This window comes from Eleutherodactylus coqui, chromosome 2, assembly GCF_035609145.1.
Source record: "Eleutherodactylus coqui strain aEleCoq1 chromosome 2, aEleCoq1.hap1, whole genome shotgun sequence".
NCBI classification, from domain to species: domain Eukaryota; kingdom Metazoa; phylum Chordata; class Amphibia; order Anura; family Eleutherodactylidae; genus Eleutherodactylus; species Eleutherodactylus coqui.
Genome location: NC_089838.1, coordinates 214533006 through 214554706, shown reverse-complemented (window position 1 = coordinate 214554706; position 21701 = coordinate 214533006). Strand labels below are relative to the sequence as shown.

Sequence of the window (21701 nt, the reverse complement as noted above, 5' to 3'; positions counted from 1 at the left end):
TAGCCCACAAAAAATTCAGCACTCACATAACCTCATTAACAAAAAAAAATAAAGGTAAGGGGTCAAAAGATGACGACACTAAGGATATTTTTTCTTAAAAATGGTATTTTATTTTTTTAAGCAGTACTGCATTGGAAAAACTATATAAATTTGTTATTGCCATTATCATACTGACTGACAGAATAAAACATGTGAAGGCTGTGAAGTCCGTAAAACAACCCCTCCAAAATGACGCAATTGCATTTTTTTCCAATATGGCCACTGAGAATTTTTTTAACGTTTTTCAATACATATGTTTTTTTTTAAATTGTACCAATAAAAAATATGACTCATCCGCAAAGAACAAGCTATCATGTAGCTATGTCACAGACAAATAAAACGTTTGATTTTTTGAAAGCCGGAGGAAATGATTTTTGTAATTTTGGTGGTGAGAGTACTGCTGTGTGTTGCACTATTTTTGCTATCAAATCTTACAGTTGGATACAGATGTAGCAAAGCACAGCTGATGTTATGTAACGCAAGTTATTGTTATATGGTTTACATCCGTATACAGCGAATCATATTGACATTAAACTGTACCAGAGCTTTTTTGACATCTTGATTTCTTAAACTATAGATTATGGGATTTAACATGGGTACTATTACTGTATAGAACACTGACGCTACCCAGTCCTGATCTACGGCATACAAAGAATTTGGTCGCAAGTACATGGAGAAAACTGGGCAATAGAATAAGGCTACACAAGTAAAGTGGGAGATACAAGTAGAGAGTGACTTGCTTCTACCTGTAGAAGACCCAATTCTGAATATGGTGAATAAAATGTAGATGTATGATATCACTATACAGAAAAATGAGCCCACTTCAATTGAACCAGCAACAACAAATAATAATGCTTCATTAAGATATGTATCTTTACATGAAAGTCTTAAGATGGGATTGATATCACAATAGAAATGGTTGATATGATTAGACTTACAGAACGGTAGACTAAATGCAGCACATGTGTGAATTAATGAATTAACACATCCTGTTATATATACTGAGCAAACAAGTGTAATGCATGTCACTTTGTTCATAATGACTGTATAATTCAGTGGCTTACATATAGCTACATATCGGTCATAGGCCATCGCAGCAAGCATCATGCCTTCTGTGCTTGCCAGTTCAACGAAGAGGAACATTTGTATTGCACAAGCAGTGATGGAGATTGTCTTAGTTTCAGAGAGAATGTTGACCATGATGTTGGGTGTAATTGATGATGAATAAAGAACATCTACAAATGATAAGTTCATAAGGAAGAAGTACATTGGTGTTTGCAAGCCCGGAGTTATTCCAATTAACATAGTAATCATAAGGTTACCCAGCAAAGTCACCAGGTAGACTAATAAGCAGAGCAGAAAGAGAGGCAGCTGAAGCCTTGGGTTGGAGGAGAGACCAGAGAGAACAAATTCTGTCACAAGTGTGTTATTCATGTTACTGCGAAAGTTCCATGTGTCAATTTCATATAAAAGTGAACATAATTTTTCCATGTGAAATATACTTGGGTCCAGAAAACAGCTGTGCACAGACTTCAATGTAGATTAAAGAATTGTATATTGGCTGAGAATCACTACCTTTATAAAGCATTTGTTTTGGACCCCTAGGGATGCACAATCTGATAGCAGCATGATTCCATAAGGATTTATAATTTCTAATCATTCCATAAAGAATAATTAATAATTGTTTGTTGACTCTACTAGAAATCTATTGCAGTTGATCCCAAAGCTCTTCAGTGGGGTTCACCTCGGTTAAATCATGGAACATCCATATCCTCAAACCAGTGTAAAACAGCATTGCATTTGTGACAAGGCACTTTGTCATGTTGGAAGTATTGCTCTCCTTTCCCAGAGTATTGTCACATTATCAGCAGCATATTACTGCCGAGGATGTCAAGGTTCATGGTTCTTGCCACTACAACTGAGACCAGGCCATGTAAAACATCACCAGACCGAAACAGAACCTCTACCATACTTAACTATTGACACACGCAGGCCAAAGGTGTTCCCATGCATCCTCCACACCCAGGTACATCCATTGTCAGGGTCAGTTAGGAACAGAAGACTGGAAGTCCCTACAACCAACCCTCTTCCCTGTCCCTACCTACTTGCCCCCATGGGCTAAACCCCAGGGCGACATCTGGGCGGTGATCCCTACTCTGCACCGATGAAGGCCCCAGGACAAGCACAGGAGAGACCAACCAACCATGGAGACAAAATGTACAAATAACAGAGGACTGGAGCGCCAAGTAACTAACCAAGAACAAACAAGGAACAGACTTAATCTAAGTCAGAGCAAAACCAGGTCAGCAGACTGGGAAAGAAGCCTGAGTGGGTGTTAGCTGGAGAACAAGCAAAGACTGGCAGGGACTGACAGTGTCTGTGGAGCTAAATACCAAAAGCCCCGCCTAGGTTGGGGCAGGAATTGGTGACACGCTTGCCGGTAATGCATATAGACTCCAGCTGCGCCCCCTAACATGGGAACTCCGAGCCTGGCCGCAGAGGCCCCGCACAGCAGCACGGCGGACCCCACGCCTGACCCCAGACCGAACGCCAACCCGACCAGGCAACCCCCAGGCGACACCACAACGGCCCGCAATGGTCCCGGGCACACTGCCAACGCGCCGCGTGCCCCCTCCGGCAACTGCAAGTCTTCACCTAACAGTACTTCCCCTCAGGAGAGACGTATTTCTTCAACAAAGATTTATGAAAAACATTATGAATTCTCCATGACTCTGGTGACGCCAACTCAAAAGCCACCAGATTGATGACTCTGGTGACAGGGTAAGGTCCCACAAAACGTGAGCTTAATTTCATTGCGGGAACCTTTAATCTCAAATTCTTGGAGGAAAGATACACCAACTGACCAACTGAGAAGGAAACCACCCCCACACCATGTTCGGACGCATCTTCCTCCACTACAAAGGGCAAGTTAAGATCGGGTTGTACCAGTACAGGAGCTGACAAGAATGCCTTTTTCAAACTTACAAAAGCCTCTATCACCTCAGGTGACCAGTTAACCAAATCAGCGCCCTTCATGGTTAAGTCAGTCAACGGTTTAGCAACCACAGAAAGGTTCCTGGTAAACTTACGATAAAAATTTGTAAAACCAAGAAAGCGCTGAAGCGCCTTATGACTGGTCAGTTGGCACATTTCAGTTATGGCACGAACCTTATCGGAATCCATCTGTATGTCGGAAGGAGTTATCACATAGCCCAAAAACGACACCTTCTGCACCCCCCGAACTGACATTTCTCCAATTTGGAAAACAAATTATTGTCTCGTAGGCGCGAAAGCACAACAGGTAAATGACTCACATGAGATTCCCAATCTGGAGAGAAAATTAATATGTCATCCAAATATACCACCATTAAGACCCCAGAGATATCATGAAAAATGGTGTTCGTGAAGCCTTGAAAAATTCCAGAGCATTGCATAATCCAAACGGCATTACTAAACATTCAAAATGTCACAATGGGGTATTAAATGTGGTCTTCCATTCATCCCCTTCATGAATTCTAATCAGGTTGTAGGCTCCCCTAAGATTGAGCTTGGAGAACCAACAAGCCCCCACAACCTGACTGAGTAAATCAGGGATCAATGGCAGCGAGTATTGATTTTTTACAGTAATCATATATAACGCTCGATAATCAATGCAAGGCCGGAGACTGCCATCCTTCTTCTCCACGAAGAACAGACCGTCCCCAGCAGGGGACTCAGAATGACGTATATGGCCCTTGGCCAAGCTCTTGATTACATACTCCTTCCATCACCAAAAATAGACAGATCTCTGAATGTAAAGCTCCCACCAAGAACCTGAGTTCCGGTGTAATCTTCTTTATCAAACCTGCTGCCAGTGGGGTGGCATCAATTCCAGAGACCTATAAATTGGGATTTAAATCTCGCAACTCAGAAGCTATAAACTTAAACTCGAAATTCAAAAAATTAACTGCTGCCCCGAGTTGACAAAAGCGTGACCAGAAATGAGGCAGGAACCCAACAGAATGGAACAAGGGAGAAGCAACTTGGAAAAATCCGGAAGTACCTGAGCTTCTAGGCGATCCTTTCAGAGATTGCCTAGGAGGGGTAGTTTTCCTGCTGCTGTCCCAGGTCACAGGTGGCGACAAGATCTTCAGTGTCCCCGCAGTAGAAGCACAACCTGTTTCTTTGTCGGAAGGCCCGGCACTCCAGTGCTGCCATGTATCCCAGTTCCATCTTCTCAACCTGGTTGCCAGAGGAACTGGGGAGCTGCTCTTTACAGGCCGCAGTGAGGTTCTCAGGTCTGGTGACCCTTCTATCCCTCAGGCACCGGTCAGCCCGTACAGCTAACGTCATTGCCGTTTCTAACGTCTTAGGCTCCGGGTGACCCAACAGCAAGTCTTTTACCGACCCAGAGAGTCCGGTCAAAAAGAGATCCTTCAAGGCACGATCGTTCTACCCTGGGCCTCCCAATGGCTTTTACTAACTCTTATAATCAGCCCAATTACTGCAAAAACCTCAAGAATGATGCTATACAAAAAGTTGTCAGCCATGAGAGAAGATAAAATGGACATATTCCTCAAAACCTGGCAAATACTCGGGTGCTTGTTGCTTGAGTCAAACTTCCCGCAATACTCGAGAGCTCGTTTCGAGTAACGAGCCCCATTAAAGTCAATGGGCGACTCGAGCATTTTTGTATATGACCGATGCTCCGCTTAGGTTTTCACTTGTGAAAGTCTGGAAAACATACGAAAGTCATGGAAACAGCACAGAAATGGATAGGGCAGGGGCCGCATGCAGGGCTGCATCTCAGGCTCCCTGGTCTCACTCTTATGCCACAATAGCGGCAAGAGTGGGCCCCCCTCCCTAACAATTTTTACTTCGGACAAACCCTCATTAGCAAGGCACACCTTAGCTAAGCACCACACTACCTCCAACCAAGCACAATCACTGCCTGCGGGTCACACCGCTGCCTCTTCTCCAGGGTTACATGCTGCCCAACCCCCTGCACAACCTAGCATCCACAGTGCACACAAAAGTGTCCCTGCCCAGCCTTCAGCTGCCCTCATGCCACACACTCGCTTCATAGCCACACCACCCTCATGTCTATTTATAAGTGCGTCTGCGATGAGGAGGAACCGGAGGCACACACTGCAGAGGGTTGGCAGGGCCAGGTAGCGACCCTCTTTAAAAGGGGGGGGGGGGCGACAGCCCACAATGCAGTTGAGAATTAATGAGAAATTGACGTTCGATCTTCATTCCAATAAAGTGCCAACCTCCGTCAGGAGCTGCAAACCTGGGCATGAGTTACATAGCTATGGGGAATCTATGTGCCCACACAGTATTCATTCTGTCTAGGTGTCGGATAGCTCAATCGACACCGCAAGGGGAAAGCCATCTGCACTCTGCCCCCTACCCAAGTCAGTCAGTGTCTTTGTGCCAGACAGGTCAAACACCGCGATGGGAAGTCTGTGTGCACCCACAGCATAGGTGGGTCCTAGGCAACCCAAGACATGAACAATAAAGAAATTAGAGTGGCCAAACATGGCAAACTTACACTGCGCCGAGGACATAGGCCTCGGCCCACAGCTTCAGCAATCGTAGGCATGAAGCGGACTTCGATGCTAGTACACCTGTGAAGGTCTCATTAAATCAGTTACGTTTTCTTTCACCGCTCCAAAGACTGGATTAGCCAGGAAAAAATTCCACAGGCCCAACTGCAGTTCCCCCGGGACATAGGCCTTGGCCAACAGCTTCAGCAATCGTAGGCATGAAGCGGACTTCGATGCTAGTACACCTGTGAACGTCTCATTAAATCAGTTACATTTTCTTTCACCACTCCAAAGACTGTATTAGCCAGGAAAAAGTTCCACAGGCCCAACCTGGCGCAGTTGCAGTTCCCCCGGGACTTAGGCCTCGGCCAACAGCTTCAGCAATCGTAGGCATGAAGCGGACTTCATTGCTAGTACAGCAGTGAACGTCTCATTAATGCAGTAACACTCCTCTCCTTTGGCCTAAACGAGTTTCTCAGATAATTGTGGTAACACGAGAGAAAATACATGATGCGCATTGCTCATCCCCTGACTCCAAGCAGGAAGAGGAGGTGGCCTTACAAGGCCAAGAAACCATGACCAGGACCCGCTGTAGCCTGTGTGGGAAGGATGTGAGCGGGCCCTTGGCCAGGCTCGGTCCAAGCAAACACCTTGTGAGACCCAAGGTGCCTTGACCTAGCCTATGCTGTAAGTGCACAAAGATGGTATTACACAGGAAGAAATCAGAGTGCCCAACCATGGGAGAGTTTCGCCCCGCCGAGCAACTTGGCCTCGGCCAGCAATTCTAGCCTAGTCAGTCACTGCATTGTTTGTGCCACAAAGGTAAAACACCGCAATGGGAAGACTTAGTGCACCCATAGTATAGGCAGACCCCTGTAACATTTTTGTAGCAGCAGTATAGGCAGACCCCTGTAACATTTATGTAGCAGAAGTATAGGCAGACCTCAGTAACATTTTTGTAGCTGACGTATAGGCAGACCCTTGAAAATTTATGTAGCAGGATTATAGGCAAACCCCTGTAACATTTCTGTAGCAGAAGTATAGGCAGACCCCAGTACCATTTCTGTAGTGGAAGTATAGACCGACCCCAGTATTATTTTTGTAGCAGCAGTATAGGCAGACCCCAGTAACATTTCTGTAGCAGCAGTATAAGCAGAGCCCTGTTACATTTATGTAGCAGAAGCATAGGCAGGCCTCAGTTCCATTATTGTAGCAGCAGTATAGGCAGACCCCAGTATCATTTCTGTAGTAGAAGTATTGGCAGACCCCAGTACCATTTCTGTAGTAGAAGTATAGGCAGACCGCAATAACATTTCTGTAGCAGCAGTATAAGCAGACCACTATTACATTTATGTAGCAGAAGCATAGGCAGACCCCAGTACCATTTCTGTAGTAGAAGTATTGGCAGACCCCAGTACCATTTCTTAGTAGAAGTATAGGCAGACCCCAGTAACATTTCTGTAGTAGCAGTATAAGCAAAGCCCTGTTACATTTATGTAGCAGAAGCATAGGCAGACCCCAGTTCCATTTTTGTAGCAGCAGTATAGGCAGACCCCAGTAACATTTCTGTAGTAGAAGTATTGGCAGACCCCAGCACGATTTCTGTAGTAGAAGTAATGGCAGACCCCAGTAACATTTCTTTAGCAGCAGTATACGCAGACCCCTGTAAAATTTCTGTAGCAGAAGTATAGGCAGACCCCAGTACCATTTCTGTAGTAGAAGTATAGGCAGACCCCAGTAACATTTCTGTAGCAACAGTATAAGCGGACCCCTTTTACATCTATGTAGCAGAAGCATAGGCATACCCCAGTTCCATTTTTGTAGCTGCAGTATAGGCAGACCCCAGTACCATTTCTGTAGCAGCAGTATAAGCAGACCCCTGTAACATTTATGTAGCAGAAGCATAAGCAGACCCCAGTTCCATTTTTATAGCAGCAGTATAGGCAGACCCCAGTACCATTTCTGTAGTAAATGTATAGGCAGACCCCAGTAACATTTCTTTAGAAGCAGTATAAGCAGACCCCTGTTACATCTATGTAGCAGAAGCATAGGCATACCCCAGTTCCATTTTTGTAGCAGCAGTACAGGCAGACCCCAGTACCATTTCTGTAGTAGAAGTATAGGCAGACCCCAGTAACATTTCTCTAGCAGCAGTATAAGCAGACCACTATTACATTTATGTAGCAGAAGCATAGGCAGACCCCAGTACCATTTCTGTAGTAGAAGTATTGGCAGACCCCAGTACCATTTCTGTAGTAGAAGTATAGGCAGACCCCAGTAACATTTCTGTAGCAGCAGTATAAGCGGACCCCTGTTACATTTATGTAGCAGAAGCATAGGCAGACCCCAGTTCCATTTTTGTAGCAGCAGTATAGGCAGACCCCAGTACCATTTCTGTAGTAGAAGTATAGGCAGACCCCAGTAACATTTCTCTAGCAGCAGTATACGCAGACCCCTGTAAAACTTCTGTAGCAGCAGTATAGGCAGACCCCCTGTAAAATTTATGTAGCAGAAGTATAGACCGACCCCAGTACCATTTTTGTAGCAGCAGTATAGGCAGACCCAAGTACCATTTCTGTAGTAGAAGTATAGGCAGACCCGAGTAACATTTCTGTAGCAGCAGTATAAGCAGACCCCTGTAACATTTATGTAGCAGAAGCATAGGCAGACCCCAGTTCCATTTTTATAGCAGCAGTATAGGCAGACCCAGTACCATTTCTGTAGTAGAAGTATAGGCAGACCCCAGTAACATTTCAGTAGCAGCAGTATAAGCAGACCCCTGTTACATCTATGTAGCAGAAGCATAGGCATACCCCAGTACCATTTTTGTAGCTGCAGTATAGGCAGACCCCAGTACCATTTCTGTAGTAGAAGTATAGGCAGACCCCAGTAACATTTCTCTAGCCGCAGTATATGCAGACCCCTGTAAAATTTCTGTAGCAGCAGTATAGGCAGACCCCTGTAACATTTATGTAGCAGAAGTATAGACCGACCCCAGTAACATTTTTGTAGCAGCAGTATAGGCAGACCCCAGTACCATTTTTTCTGTAGTAGAAGTATAGGCAGACCCCAGTAACATTTCTGTAGCAGCAGTATAAGCGGACCCCTGTTACATTTATGTAGCAGAAGCATAGGCAGACCCCAGTTCCATTTTTGTAGCAGCAGTATAGGCAGACCCCAGTACCATTTCTGTAGTAGAAGTATAGGCAGACCCCAGTAACATTTCTCTAGCAGCAGTATACGCAGACCCCTGTAAAACTTCTGTAGCAGCAGTATAGGCAGACCCCCTGTAAAATTTATGTAGCAGAAGTATAGACCGACCCCAGTACCATTTTTGTAGCAGCAGTATAGGCAGACCCAAGTACCATTTCTGTAGTAGAAGTATAGGCAGACCCGAGTAACATTTCTGTAGCAGCAGTATAAGCAGACCCCTGTAACATTTATGTAGCAGAAGCATAGGCAGACCCCAGTTCCATTTTTATAGCAGCAGTATAGGCAGACCCAGTACCATTTCTGTAGTAGAAGTATAGGCAGACCCCAGTAACATTTCAGTAGCAGCAGTATAAGCAGACCCCTGTTACATCTATGTAGCAGAAGCATAGGCATACCCCAGTACCATTTTTGTAGCTGCAGTATAGGCAGACCCCAGTACCATTTCTGTAGTAGAAGTATAGGCAGACCCCAGTAACATTTCTCTAGCCGCAGTATATGCAGACCCCTGTAAAATTTCTGTAGCAGCAGTATAGGCAGACCCCTGTAACATTTATGTAGCAGAAGTATAGACCGACCCCAGTAACATTTTTGTAGCAGCAGTATAGGCAGACCCCAGTACCATTTTTTCTGTAGTAGAAGTATAGGCAGACCCCAGTAACATTTCTGTAGCAGCAGTATAAGCAGACCCCTGTAACATTTATGTAGCAGAAGCATAGGCAGACCCCAGTTCCATTTTTATAGCAGCAGTATAGGCAGACCCCAGTACCATTTCTGTAGTAAAAGTATAGGCAGACCCCAGTAACATTTCTTTAGAAGCAGTATAAGCAGACCCCTGTTACATCTATGTAGCAGAAGCATAGACATACCCCAGTTCCATTTTTGTAGCTGCAGTACAGGCAGACCCCAGTACCATTTCTGTAGTAGAAGTATAGGCAGACCCCAGTAACATTTCTTTAGCAGCAGTATAAGCAGACCCTAGTAACATTTCTGTAGCAGCATTATAGGCAGACCCCTGTAACATTTTTGTAGCAGAAGTAAAGGCAGACCCCTGTAACCTTTACGTGGCAGAAGTATAGGCAGACCTCAGTAACATTTTTGTAGCTGAAGTATAGGCAGACCCCTGTAAAATTTATGTAGCAGGATTATAGGCAAACCCCTGTAACATTTCTGTAGCAGAAGTATAGGCAGTCCTCTGTAACATTTATGTGTCAGAAGTATAGGCAGACCCCTGTAACATTTACATGGCAGAAGTATAGGCAGACCCCAGTAACATTAATGTGGCAGAAGTATAGGCAGACCCTTGTAATATTTCAGTAGCGGAACTATAGGCAGACCGAAGTAACATTTCTGTTGCAGAAGTATAGACAGACCCCTGTAAGATTTATATGGCAGAAGTATAGGCAGACCCCAGTAACATTAATGTGGCAGAAGTATAGGCAGACCCCTGTAACATTTCAGTAGCAGAAGTATAGGCAGACCCCAGTAACATTTCTGTTACAGAAGTATAGGCAGACCCCTGTAACACTTACGTGGCAGAAGTATAGGCAGACCAAAGTAACATTTCTGTTGCAGAAGTATAGGCAGACCCCTGTAACATTACTGTGGCAGAAGTATAGGCAGGCAGACCCCAGTAAAATTTCTGTAGCAAGAGTATAGGCCAACCCCTGACACATTGGTGTACCATGAGTGTAGGCGAAGGCCAGAAAAATTACTTGGATTACAGTATAGGCGAGGGCCCCAAAAATTAGTGTACCAACAGTACAAATCTACCCCTGAAAAATTGCTCAACCGAGAGGGCAGGTGAAACCCATTAATATTTTAGGAAAGATACAGCTCGCTGTGGCTTAATTTGTAACAGAGCCTGGAGGCAGCCCTGTTAAAAAAATTGGTTCATGTTAAAGTATCAATGCTTTAGTTAGAAACTTAGAAAAATTGTTAAAAAATAGTTAGATTAGCCTTTTGGGCCGCAGAAAAATTGGCAGTTCAGCGTGATGACTAGATGTTTCAGGAGGAGGAGCAGGAGGAAGAGGACTAATATCATACACAGATTGACAAATGGCAAATGTCCCTCTTTATTCCGGTGACAGAGAAGAATGCTTGTATCATGCTGCCTGATCTCCGCGCCTCCCCTGCTACTTAGCCCTCGGAACTGCGCCTTCTGCCACTAGCGCTGTCAGATGGGAACTTGAGCATCAATTTTTCCACCAGGGCCCTGTGGTATTGCATCACTCTTGTACCACTTTCCTCTTCTGGAATGAGAGTGGAAAAGTTCTTGTAACGTGGGTCAAGAAGGGTGTACACCCAGCAATCCGTGCTGGCCAGAATGCGTCTAACGCGAGGGTCACGAGAAAGGCAGCCTAACATGAAGTCAGCCATGTGTGCCAGGGTGCCAGTATGCAAGACATCGCTGTCCTCGCTAGCAAGATGACTTTCAGGATCCTCCTCCTCCACAGCCCATACACGCTGAACAGATGAGAGGCAAGCAGCATGGGTACCCTCTGCAGTGTGCCCAGCTGTCTCTTTCCCCTCCTCCTGCTCCTCCTCCTGCTCCTCCCCCTCCAAAACGCACTGAGATATAGATATGAGGGTGGTCTGGCTATCAAGTGACATACTGTCATCCCCCGTATCCTGTTCCAACCGCAAAGCGTCGGCCTTTATGCCTTGCAGCGAACATCTCAGCAGGCATAGCAGTGGGATAATAACGCTAATGATTGCAGCGTCGCCGCTCACCATCTGGGTAGACTCCTCAAAGTTTCCGAGGACCTGGCAGATGTCTGCCATCCATACCCACTCCTCGGTAAAGAATTGGGGAGGCTGACTACCACTCCGCCGCCCATGTTGGAGTTGGTATTCCACTATTGCTCTATGCTGCTCATAGAGCCTGGCCAACATGTGCAGCGTAGAATTCCACCGTGTGGGCACGTCGCACAGCAGTCGGTGCTCTGGCAGATTAAACCGATGTTGCAGGGTCCTCAGGGTGGCAGCATCCGTGGTGGACTTGCGAAAATGTGCGCAGACGAGGCGCACCTTGTCAAGCAGGTCAGATAAGTGCAGGTAGTTTTTCAGAAACCGCTGAACCACCAGATTGAAGACGTGGGCCAGGCATGCCACATGTGTGAGGCTGCCGAGCTGCAGAGCCGCCACCAGGTTACGGCCGTTGTCACACACGACCATGCCCGGTTGGAGGCTCAGCGGCGAAAGCCAGAGGACGGTATGCTCTGTCAGACCCTGCAACAGTTTGGGGGCCGTGTGCCTCTTGTCACCTAGGCTGAGTAGTTTCAGCACGGCCTGCTAATGCTTTCTCACTGCTGTGCTGCCACGCCACACCGACTGCTGGCGACGTGCTGCTCACATTTCTTAATTGAGAGGTAGAGGTTGCGTAGGAGGAGGAAGAGGGGGAGGGTTTAGAGGAGGTGGCATAGACCGCCGCAGATACCAGAACCGAGGTAGGACCGGCTATTCTGGGTGTGGGTAGGACGTGTGCGGTCCCAGGCTCTGCCTCGGTCCCAGCCTCCACCAAATTCACCCAATGTGCCGTCAGGGAGATATAGTGGCCCTGCCCGCCAGTACTTGTCCACGTTTCCGTGGTGAAGTGGACCTTCCCAGTAACCGCGTTGGTGAGGGCACGATTTATGTTGCGGGAGACGTGCTGGTGTAGGGCTGGGACGGCACACCAGGAAAAATAGTGGTGACTGGGGAACGAGTAGTGTGGGACCGCCGTCACCATCATGTTTTTGAAAGCCTCCGTTTCCACAAGCCTGTACGGCAGCATCTCCAGGCTGATTAATTTGGCAATGTGCACGTTTAAAGCTTGAGCATGCTTGAGCAACGCTTGCGCTAGCGACAGCTGGACGCTGCGCTGAGAGACATTGCTGTATGGGGTCGAGGACAGCGGAGGTGAGGGTGTGGGTGCAGGCCAGGAGGCCCTCGTGCCTGTGTCCTGAGAGGGGGGTTGGATCTGAGTGGCAGGTTGGGGCACAGGGGGAGAGGCAGTGGTGCGACCCGGAGGCAGTGAACGGCCTTCGTCCCACCTTGTGGGGTGCTTGGCCATCATATGTCTGCGCATGCTGGTGGTGGTGGGGCTGGTAGTGCTGGCTCTCTGGCTGATCTTGGCGCGACGTAGGTTGCACACCACTGTTTGTCGGTCGTCCGCGCTCTCACTGAAAAACATCCACACCTTTGAACACCTAGGCCTCTGCACGGTGGCTTGGCGCGAGGGGGTGCTTTGGGAAACAGTTGGGGGATTCTTCACTCTGGCCCTGCCTCTACCCCTGGCCACCCCACTGCCTCTTCCAACCTGTCCTGCTGATGCACTTGCCTCCCCCTCTGAAGACCTGTCCTCAGTTGGCTTAGCAAACCAGGTGGGGTCAGTCACCTCATCATCCAGCGGCTCTTCCTCCAAATCCTCTGTGCACTCCTCCCTCGGACTTACTGCCCTTACTACTACCTCACTGATAGACAACGGTGTCTCATCATCATAATCCTCCTCACCCACTGAAAGCTCTTGAGACAGTTGCCGGAAGTCCCCAGCCTCATCACCCGGACCCCGGGAACTTTCCAAAGGTTGGGCATCGGTCACGACAAACTCCTCAGGTGAGAGAGGAACCATTTTTTCCCAATCAAGGCAGGGACCCGAGAACAGTTCCTGGGAGTCTGCCTGCTCATCAGAATGTGTCATTTTCATGGAATGGGGAGGCTCAGAGGAAGGAGATGCAGCAGCAAGAGAATTCAGAGTTGTAGCAGTGGACGGCGTAGAAGATTGGGTGGTCGATACATTGCTGGATGCATTTTCTGCCATTCACGACAGGACCTGCTCACACTGCTCTGTTTGTCATAAAGGTCTACCATGTTGACCGATAAATTGTGATATGAAGCTGGGGACCCCAGAAACTTGCCTCTCTCCTAATCCCGCAGCAGCCGGCTGCAATTCACCTGGACCAGGAACTCAGCCTTTGCCCACACCCTCACTGGACCTCTGCATCCTCGCCCACGTCCACGTCCACGTCTTCGAGCCCTACCCCTACCCCTCAGCATTGTTGATTACGAATAGAGCAGACACAGAGCAGTTTAAATAATTATGGAATTATTTGCGTACACTTTCACACTGACAGCGGTATTGTAACGCTAACTCCAGGCAGAAACAAAGAATACGGAAGGCTGCAAACAGGCCTAGCTGTGCAATAGTGATGCACTACAACTCCCACCAGACACCCTGTAAATTTCAGATGGTCAGAGGTAGCCAAACGAAGGAGCTTTTTTTAAAAATATTTTTTGAAAAAGAATACAGGCTATATAGCGTGTATATGACTTTCCCTCTAGCAGTGACTGTGGCCGTACGCTGTGCGTTAAGTTCACGGCAGACACAGACCGGTGTTAAAAAAATTTGGAATTATTGGCGTACAGTTTGAGGCTGACAGTGGTATTGTAACGCAAACTGCAGGCAGAAGAAAAATATACGGAAGGCTGCAAACAGGCCTAGCTGTGCAATAGTGATGCACTGCAACTCCCACCAGACACCCTGTAAATTTCAGATGGTCAGAGGTAGCCCAACGAAGGAGCTTTTTAAAAAAAATTTTTGAAAAAGAATACAGGCTATATAGCGTGTATATGACTTTCCCTCTATCAGTGACTGTGGCCGTACGCTGTGCATTATGTTCACTGCAGACACAGACCGGTGTAAAAAATTATGGAATTATTGGCGTACAGTTTGACGCTGAGAGCTGTATTTTAACGCAAGCTGCAGCCAGAAAAAAATTATACGTAAGGCTGCAAAAAGGGCTGGCTGTGCAATAGTGATGCACTACCACTCCCACCAGACAACCTGTAAAATGCAGACGGTCAGAGGTAGCCCTAAGAAGAACCATTGGGGTTCTTGTAGACAGGATCCTACACTACCACTGTCCTTGTCTCAGCACCACTTTCCCTATACTCTGTATTACGGACTGCAGACTTAGAATGCTATAGCTGTAATAGCCTGCACAGTCCGATATGAAAAAAAAAATTTGGGTGCAAAACTGCTCCCAGCAGCCACAACAGTAATGCACACGGTCAGATGTGGCCCTAAGAAGGACCGTTGGGGTTCTTGTAGACAGGATCCTACACTAACACTCTCCCAATAGCAGCAGCAGCACTTTCCCTATGCTCTCCCAGTGTGTGTCTGAGGCGAGCCGCGGGCGGGACCGCTTTAAGTACTTGGCGGTCACTTGATCTCGCCAGCCAGTCACTGCAGGGGGGTGGGATAGGGCTGGCATGTCACAGGAGGAAGTGGTAATGCCTTCCCTGCATGTCCATTGGCTAAAAAGGGCACTAAACATGCAGGGAAGGAAATGGAATTGACTCGAGTACCACGTGGTGCTCTTCTCAAGTAACGAGCATCTCAAAAACCCTAATGCTCGAACGAGCATCAAGCTTGGACGAGTGTGCTCGCTCATCTCTACTGGTAAACCTGGTTTCTTTCTTGGAAATCCCTGGCTTAAGCCGATTACTTAATATCTAATAGAACCATGTTGAAATTGATGCCTGCGAATGGAGGCCGTCGAGTTTTTACTCTTTGAACATAACTTTCTCTGGCGGAATAGAACAAAACAAAAGAGAAAGGAGAGTGCTTTGGTAAAAGTGACCAATACAAAAAACTGGCAGGAATTTTGTATGTGAAATAAAATAGAAAAGACTGGCACGTGAAGAGCTGCAGACCCCAATAACAGACACCAGATACTCTGTATGAGTAACCCAAGAAAAAAGCTAAAATAACCATAGTATAACACTAAGGGTGCCTACTAGAGATGAGCGAGCGTACTCGCTAAGGCAAACTACTCGAGCGAGTAGTGCCTTATGCGAGTACCTGCCCGCTCGTCTCTAAAGATTTGGGTGTCGGCGGGGGAGAGCCTCTGATTGGACCCTGTGCTCAGCCAATCAGAGGCAGCACTCACCCATTCATGAAAGGTGAGTAATCGTTTTTTGGTTTTTTTTATTCACCATTTCTTCTTCTTTTTCAGGGAAAGGCTTATATTTATACATTAGTGGGGGCTTAATTCACTGATACAGTATGTCCAGGAATCTCAGGTTATGCCAGGAAAACCATATCCTTAAGAACTTGTCGTGTGAATTGTTGTGCCAACTCGACAATTCCTCCAGATTAAAGATCACGTCGGCCTTCTCCTTCCATTGAGGCAAAGAGGGGGGTGCCTCACATTGCCAGTGCAGCGGAATCAGAGCCTTGGCTGCGTCTATTAAGAAAGCTATCAGCCCATCTCTGAGAGGGTGAAACGCTGTGGACGGTCTCCAAAGGAATATAATCTCGAGCGTGAGAACGAAGTTTTGTTTAATCTTTCCCGGCACCTCTCCTACTCCTCTCCAAAAGGGTACCAGCTTCACACAAGTCCACCAAATATGCAGATAGGAGCCTATCAGCCGCGTTGCATCTCCAACATCTGCTATGTGGGGTCAATTTGTATGCATAAAGCCACTGCGGTGTCTTGTACCACCTTACTAGAAGTTTATAATGAGATTCTTGGGCTAGAATGCATGGAGAGAGACCAAAGGAGGTGGCCAGGATTGCTTTGGTGTCACTCTGGGATAGAGATATGCCCAGTTCCCTTTCCCAGGAGATAATGAAGGAGGGTTTAGTTGTAGTTTGGGGTATGATAAACTGTTGACGAAGATATGAGATTTTTCTTGCACTAGGATTAGATTCTTTTAATGAGCGTTCGAATGGAGTTCAGGGTCTAGTTGATCTGTAAGTCCTGAGGAAGTCTCCTATAACCTTTTCAACCGAGGCTCGAAGCAGGAAGGAGGGGGACCAAGCCAGCAGTAAAGATTGTATGATTTCCGGGAGCGGTAAATGGGCTAAAACTTGAAGGTCACCCACAGTGAAGTCTTTAAATTTCCTCCAGACGGAGGTGGAAACTGGATCCATTGAAAGGTCCAGAAATCTGAATAAAAAGCTTAGAGGGAAAGACGGGGAGGGCCTCGGGGCCAGACTTTGCCCCACGCTGTCCCACACCTCGCAGGGTCCTCTTAGCAAAGGGCAGAAATCCTTTGCTCTGTATCTGCTCTTTGCGGGAAACCACAGATCCTCCAGGGACCTGTTGGTACTGTGGGCCGTGACCAATTTGGGCAGCAGGTTGTCCCCTCTCGGATGGACCAAGTCCATCCAGTAGCTACTTTGTGAAGCGCGGTAATAATCCAGTACGTTAGGGAGGTCCATGCCCCCTTCGGAGCTCCTTTTAATCATTAGGCTATAAGCCAGTCTTGGTCTCCTCTGCCTCCATACATATCCTGCAAATGCCGAACGTAGGGTTTTAAAGAAGCTTGGGGGTAGGTAAATAGGAAGTATCCTGATCCTATAGAGGATAACTGGCAAGATGTATGATTTCAAGATGTTCCTTCTGCCGAACCAGGATATGAACAGGATATCATAATCTTTTAAAAGCTTTTTTACCTGGTCTAGCATCGGAACAAAGTTGACGGAGTATATATCTTCTAGCCTTTTGGGTATCTTGATGCCCAAGTAGTCAAGAGATGTCTCAGACCACGCAAATTGAGAAATATTGCTAAGCTTCTTACTACTTGAATGGGATATAGAGATGTTAAGTACTGTAGATTTATCAAAATTATTTTTAAAGTTCGAGATTTTGCCAAAGGCATTCAGGAGATCGACTAATCCACGGAGACCCGTTTCAGGGTTGGTAACTAGGAAGACGATATCGTCCGCGAAGTCTGCGGTAGAAAGAAGATCGCTCCCTATACTCAAACCCATGATGTCCGGATCCTGCCTAACTTGCAGTAGGAGGGGCTCCAGGGCCAAGATGAATAGAGAGGGGGAGGGGGCAACCCTGACGAGTGCCGTTTTTAATATCGAAAGGGAGGTATAAGATGTCGTTAACTTTAAGTCTGGCATAAGGACAGGTATAGAGGAAAAAAATGGCGGAAACGAACTCCAATGGGAGGTTATAGTGTAACAGCGTACACTTCATATAGCACCAGTCTACTCGATCAAATGCTTTTTCAGCGTCGGTTCCTATGAAAGCTAGAGGTATGTTGTGGAGTTGGGCATAGCGCGATGCGTGAAGAAGTCTACGGCAATTATCCTTGCCCCCCCCCCCTCACGAAAGCCACCTGCTCCTCATTGATCAACGCGGGGATAAATTTGTCTATTCTCCTAGCGAGGAGCTTCGCCTATAGCTTGACATCTAAATTAATAAGGGGTATGGGCCTGTAACTACTATAGAGAGCGAGATCTTTATTCTCCTTGTGTATTAGGGTGATGTGGGCTTCCTGCGCCTGTCTGGGAAGAGGAGCTCCCGAGAGGAGAGTGTTGAACAGGTCTGTCAATCTGGGAATTAGTACAGTTTGGAAGGATTTGTAGTAGGGCAAGGATAAGCCATCGGGACCCAGACTTTTATTAGGAGGGCAAGTGGCTAGTAAATCTTTAATCTCTGCTTGAGTTACGGGTGTCAACAAGGAGTTAGCATCTTCGTTGCTTAATTTCGATATGGGTAGACGGTGGAGAAAAGTATCGATTAGTTTTTTTGCTTTAAGAGCTTCTTCAGGTGGGAGATGTTTTTGGAGGTTGTAAAGGTCTGAATAATAAAGCTGGAATTCTTTGGCAATATCTTTAGTAGAGGTAGCCATCTTCCCAGAGTGGGTTTTGATGGCGATAATTGCATTTTTGGCCTGAGCTTTTTTAATTAGAGAAGTCGTAAGTTTGCTTCCTTTATTGCCCTGGGCATATACAATGTGTTTCCAAAACAAATGCTTTTTATTGAATTTGGAGTCAAGGCAAAGCTGAAGATCTCTTCTTAGTTCAGTAAGTTGCCCTAGTAGGGGTTTCATTTGAGATAGTTTTACTCTTTGTTCTAGTTTGGCTATTTGTATAAGTTTATCATCTATTTCTTTTTGGATTCTTTTCTTGGCCCTGGAGCCCATGGCTATCAGCAGGTCCCTAACGTAGGCTTTATGGACTTCCCATGCCATAGGTGTGCTTACATCTCCCTTCGAATTAATCTGAAAGTATTCTTCGGTTAGATTGGATAAGAAGGAAATGTCGTCTTCAGAATCCAATAAGGAAGCGTTTAGCCTCCATCTCCATTCCCTAGGGTGCTGATGGAGGGGGCGAAGTGTTACATGGATTGGTGCGTGATCGGAGACAGTTTCTGAATCTATCGTAGCCCCCACGAGGGAGGTGAGGAGTCCAGAAGAAACAAAAAGGTAATCTAGTCTTTGGTAGGAGAGGTGAACCTGGTCGACATTTGGTGCATACAAATTGGCAATTGTGATCTGTGTGTTGTTGATAGATCCCTTCAGGAACAAGACTCTACCTTCACCGTCAGTGTACTGCGAGTCGCAAGTAAAGCTGACGGTTTTGTGGAAGAGAGTTGATACCCCTTTGGAGGCGGATATAGCGTGGGGGCTGTGAAAGTGCTGAGAGAATTGCTTACCTAGCAACGCGAAGCACCTGTCCCCCTTGAAATGAGTCTCCTGGAGAAGTAGGATTTTTGTACCATATCTTTTAAGGAGAAGGGTGACATTATGGCGCTTCACTGGTGTGTTGAGGCCTCGGACGTTAAATGAAGTGAGTCGAAGGTCATCCATATTTTGCTAATTAGGAGAGAATAAGAGGAGAGAACAAGTATTATATGGATGGACTTCTTATCTAAACAGAGGGGTGTCTCCTTCTAGCCCAATATGGAAAGGGACGGAAGAAGGAAAGGGGAGGAGCGGTATGAGCAAATAAAGAAGAAGTACTAAGACACAAAAAATAAAAATAAAAAAATAAACAAAATGAACACAGCAAAAGCAAATAAGTTCAGCTAGAGGGTCTGGTGTTTTTCCAGAATCCTTGTTGAAGGGTGGGCGAGCCACAACAAAGTAACGCAACGGTGATACCTGGGAGAAAAAACGAAGTACAGTCGGCCTGACCTGACAGGCACGGTCGGGGACCCTATCAAATTGAGGGAACAACTGTAGTAAGGAAACATGTATAAAAGAACATGCTGTAAGCAGGAAAAAATATCAGTTCACTTATAAATGATTACAGCTTGACTGAGGAGAAATGATGGAGAGCCATGAACAAAGGTGGGGGGGGGGGGAGAATATGAAAACGGGTCTCCCCTCCAAGCAGTGCACCGAGACCGGTCCAGACACCACTGCCGCCCCAACAAAAGTGGAAGCACCAGAGTATCAGGCCCGGGTGCTTCCCCCAGAGCTCTCATTCCACTAAGTTCTGGCTAAGGATGGCATACAAACGAGACCTAGGCAGGAGCACGGGCGTGCAAAAATCCCGTCTTAATGAGACAAACAGTTACAAACTCTCCCGGGAGCAGACTTCAGGTGTCCAGCGTTTCAGGATCCTCTCTAGTTTTCTGGGGGACTTATGGTTGGCGACTGGTTGCCAACTCCCCGGGGTCGTCAAAGTGGAGAATCTTGGGAGGTCCGGTAAAGGTAGCCAGCTTGGGATTTCTATTGGCTCAATGTCCAAAAATTGCCAGAATTGTTGGAGTTCATCTGGAGACCGGATATTAAATTTGCGTCCTTTATGAGTTATTCCTAAGCCGAAAGGGAACAGCCAGGCATATTTTATCCCTTTGTCTCTTAGGGCATCAAGGAGCGGACGTAGCAGGTGGCGTTTAGCCAAGGTGGAAGGGGCCAAATCTTGAAAGATTTGTATAGAGGCATCTCCATATCTTAAGTCTTTAGATAGCCTTGTTGCTTTTAAGACTTCAAAGGCATCGGGAAATGAGAGTATTTTGCATACAACATCCCTCGGAGGCTCTGAGGCAGAGGGCAGGGGCCTGAGGGCTCTATGTATGCGTTCCATAATAATGGCTGCGGCTCTGTCCTCACCGAGGAGCTGACTGAAGATTTCTTTGGCCACTTTAGATAGGCAATCAGCTGCCCACGACTCTGGGAGCCCTTTTATGCGCAAATTGTTACGCCTATTTCTGTTTTCAATGTACTCCTGCATTAATAAGGACTTATTGATCTGAGTATGGTGCTCTTTAAGGGTCTTTTCAAGGTCTAAGGAGTGAGCAGTGATGGCGGCCGTGGCGGATTTCAGCTCTTCCACTCTGCGGCCCATGTTTCTGAGGTCTTCTTTTATTTCAGACAGGTCTGCTCTTAGGGGGTGCAGTGCTTGAGAGAACAACTCTCTCATGAAGCTCCTGGACACACTCTCTCCGTCCTCACCATCAATAGAAGCCCCATCCTTCCCCTCCTTACTGTTCAGGGCAGTGAACTCTGCAGCTAGCGCCATCTTGGAGGGAGTGTGAGGAGAGCGGGTGCTTCATTCTTTAAGGTACCGCTGCATGTCAGCCTGTCTTTTGTAAGATCTGGGGGTGCTCTGAGACTCTCCCCCCTTCTCTCTCCTGATCTTCCCCATTAGTTCTTCTGATATCCGCTGTGTCGGGTCCCCGCGGGTGCCGTTGAGACGGAGCTCCAAGCTTAGGACTCCATCTTGTTCAGCGGTCAGGCTCCGCCCCTATTTATTTATTTTTTATACTAAAGTGATTGTTTTTCAGGGAAGGGCTTATATTTAAAGCCCTTCCCTGAGAAACAATTCAGGGGTGCTGGCAGACCATGGTTTTACTCGAGACAAACACCACGTGGTACTCAATTGCATTTCCTTCCCTGCATGTTTAGCGCCATTTTCTAGCCAATAAACATGCGGGGAAGGCATTACCACTTCCTGCTGTGACGTGACAGCCCTCTGCCTGCCAACAGCAGTACGTGGCTGGGCCGATCAGGTGACCGCTGAGTACTTAAAGTGGTCCTGCCCGCCGCTCGCCTCAGACACACGCTGGCAGAGATTAGGGAAAGTGCTGCTGCTTATACAAGGATAGTGTTAGCGTAAGATCCTGTCTTCAAGAACCCCCACGGTCCTTCTTAGGGCTACTCCTCATCGTCTGCATTATAGTTGTGGCT

The 21701-nt window shown here is 46.8% G+C and overlaps 1 protein-coding gene across 1 annotated transcript; it reads right to left on the bottom strand.

The window, feature by feature from the left end:
* Nucleotides 1-537: 537 nt before the first annotated feature.
* Nucleotides 538-1530, bottom strand: LOC136610082 (olfactory receptor 5AR1-like). The gene has a single exon (XM_066589349.1). The coding sequence runs from the start codon at nt 1528-1530 to the stop codon at nt 538-540; it is 993 nt and encodes a 330-aa protein (XP_066445446.1).
* Between the last annotated feature and the right edge of the window lie 20171 nt (nt 1531-21701).

Excerpts from the sequence above, each read along its gene's own strand:
- LOC136610082 (XM_066589349.1), bottom strand. The coding sequence starts at position 1,530 with ATGGAAAAATTATGTTCACTTTTATATGAAATTGACACATGGAACTTT.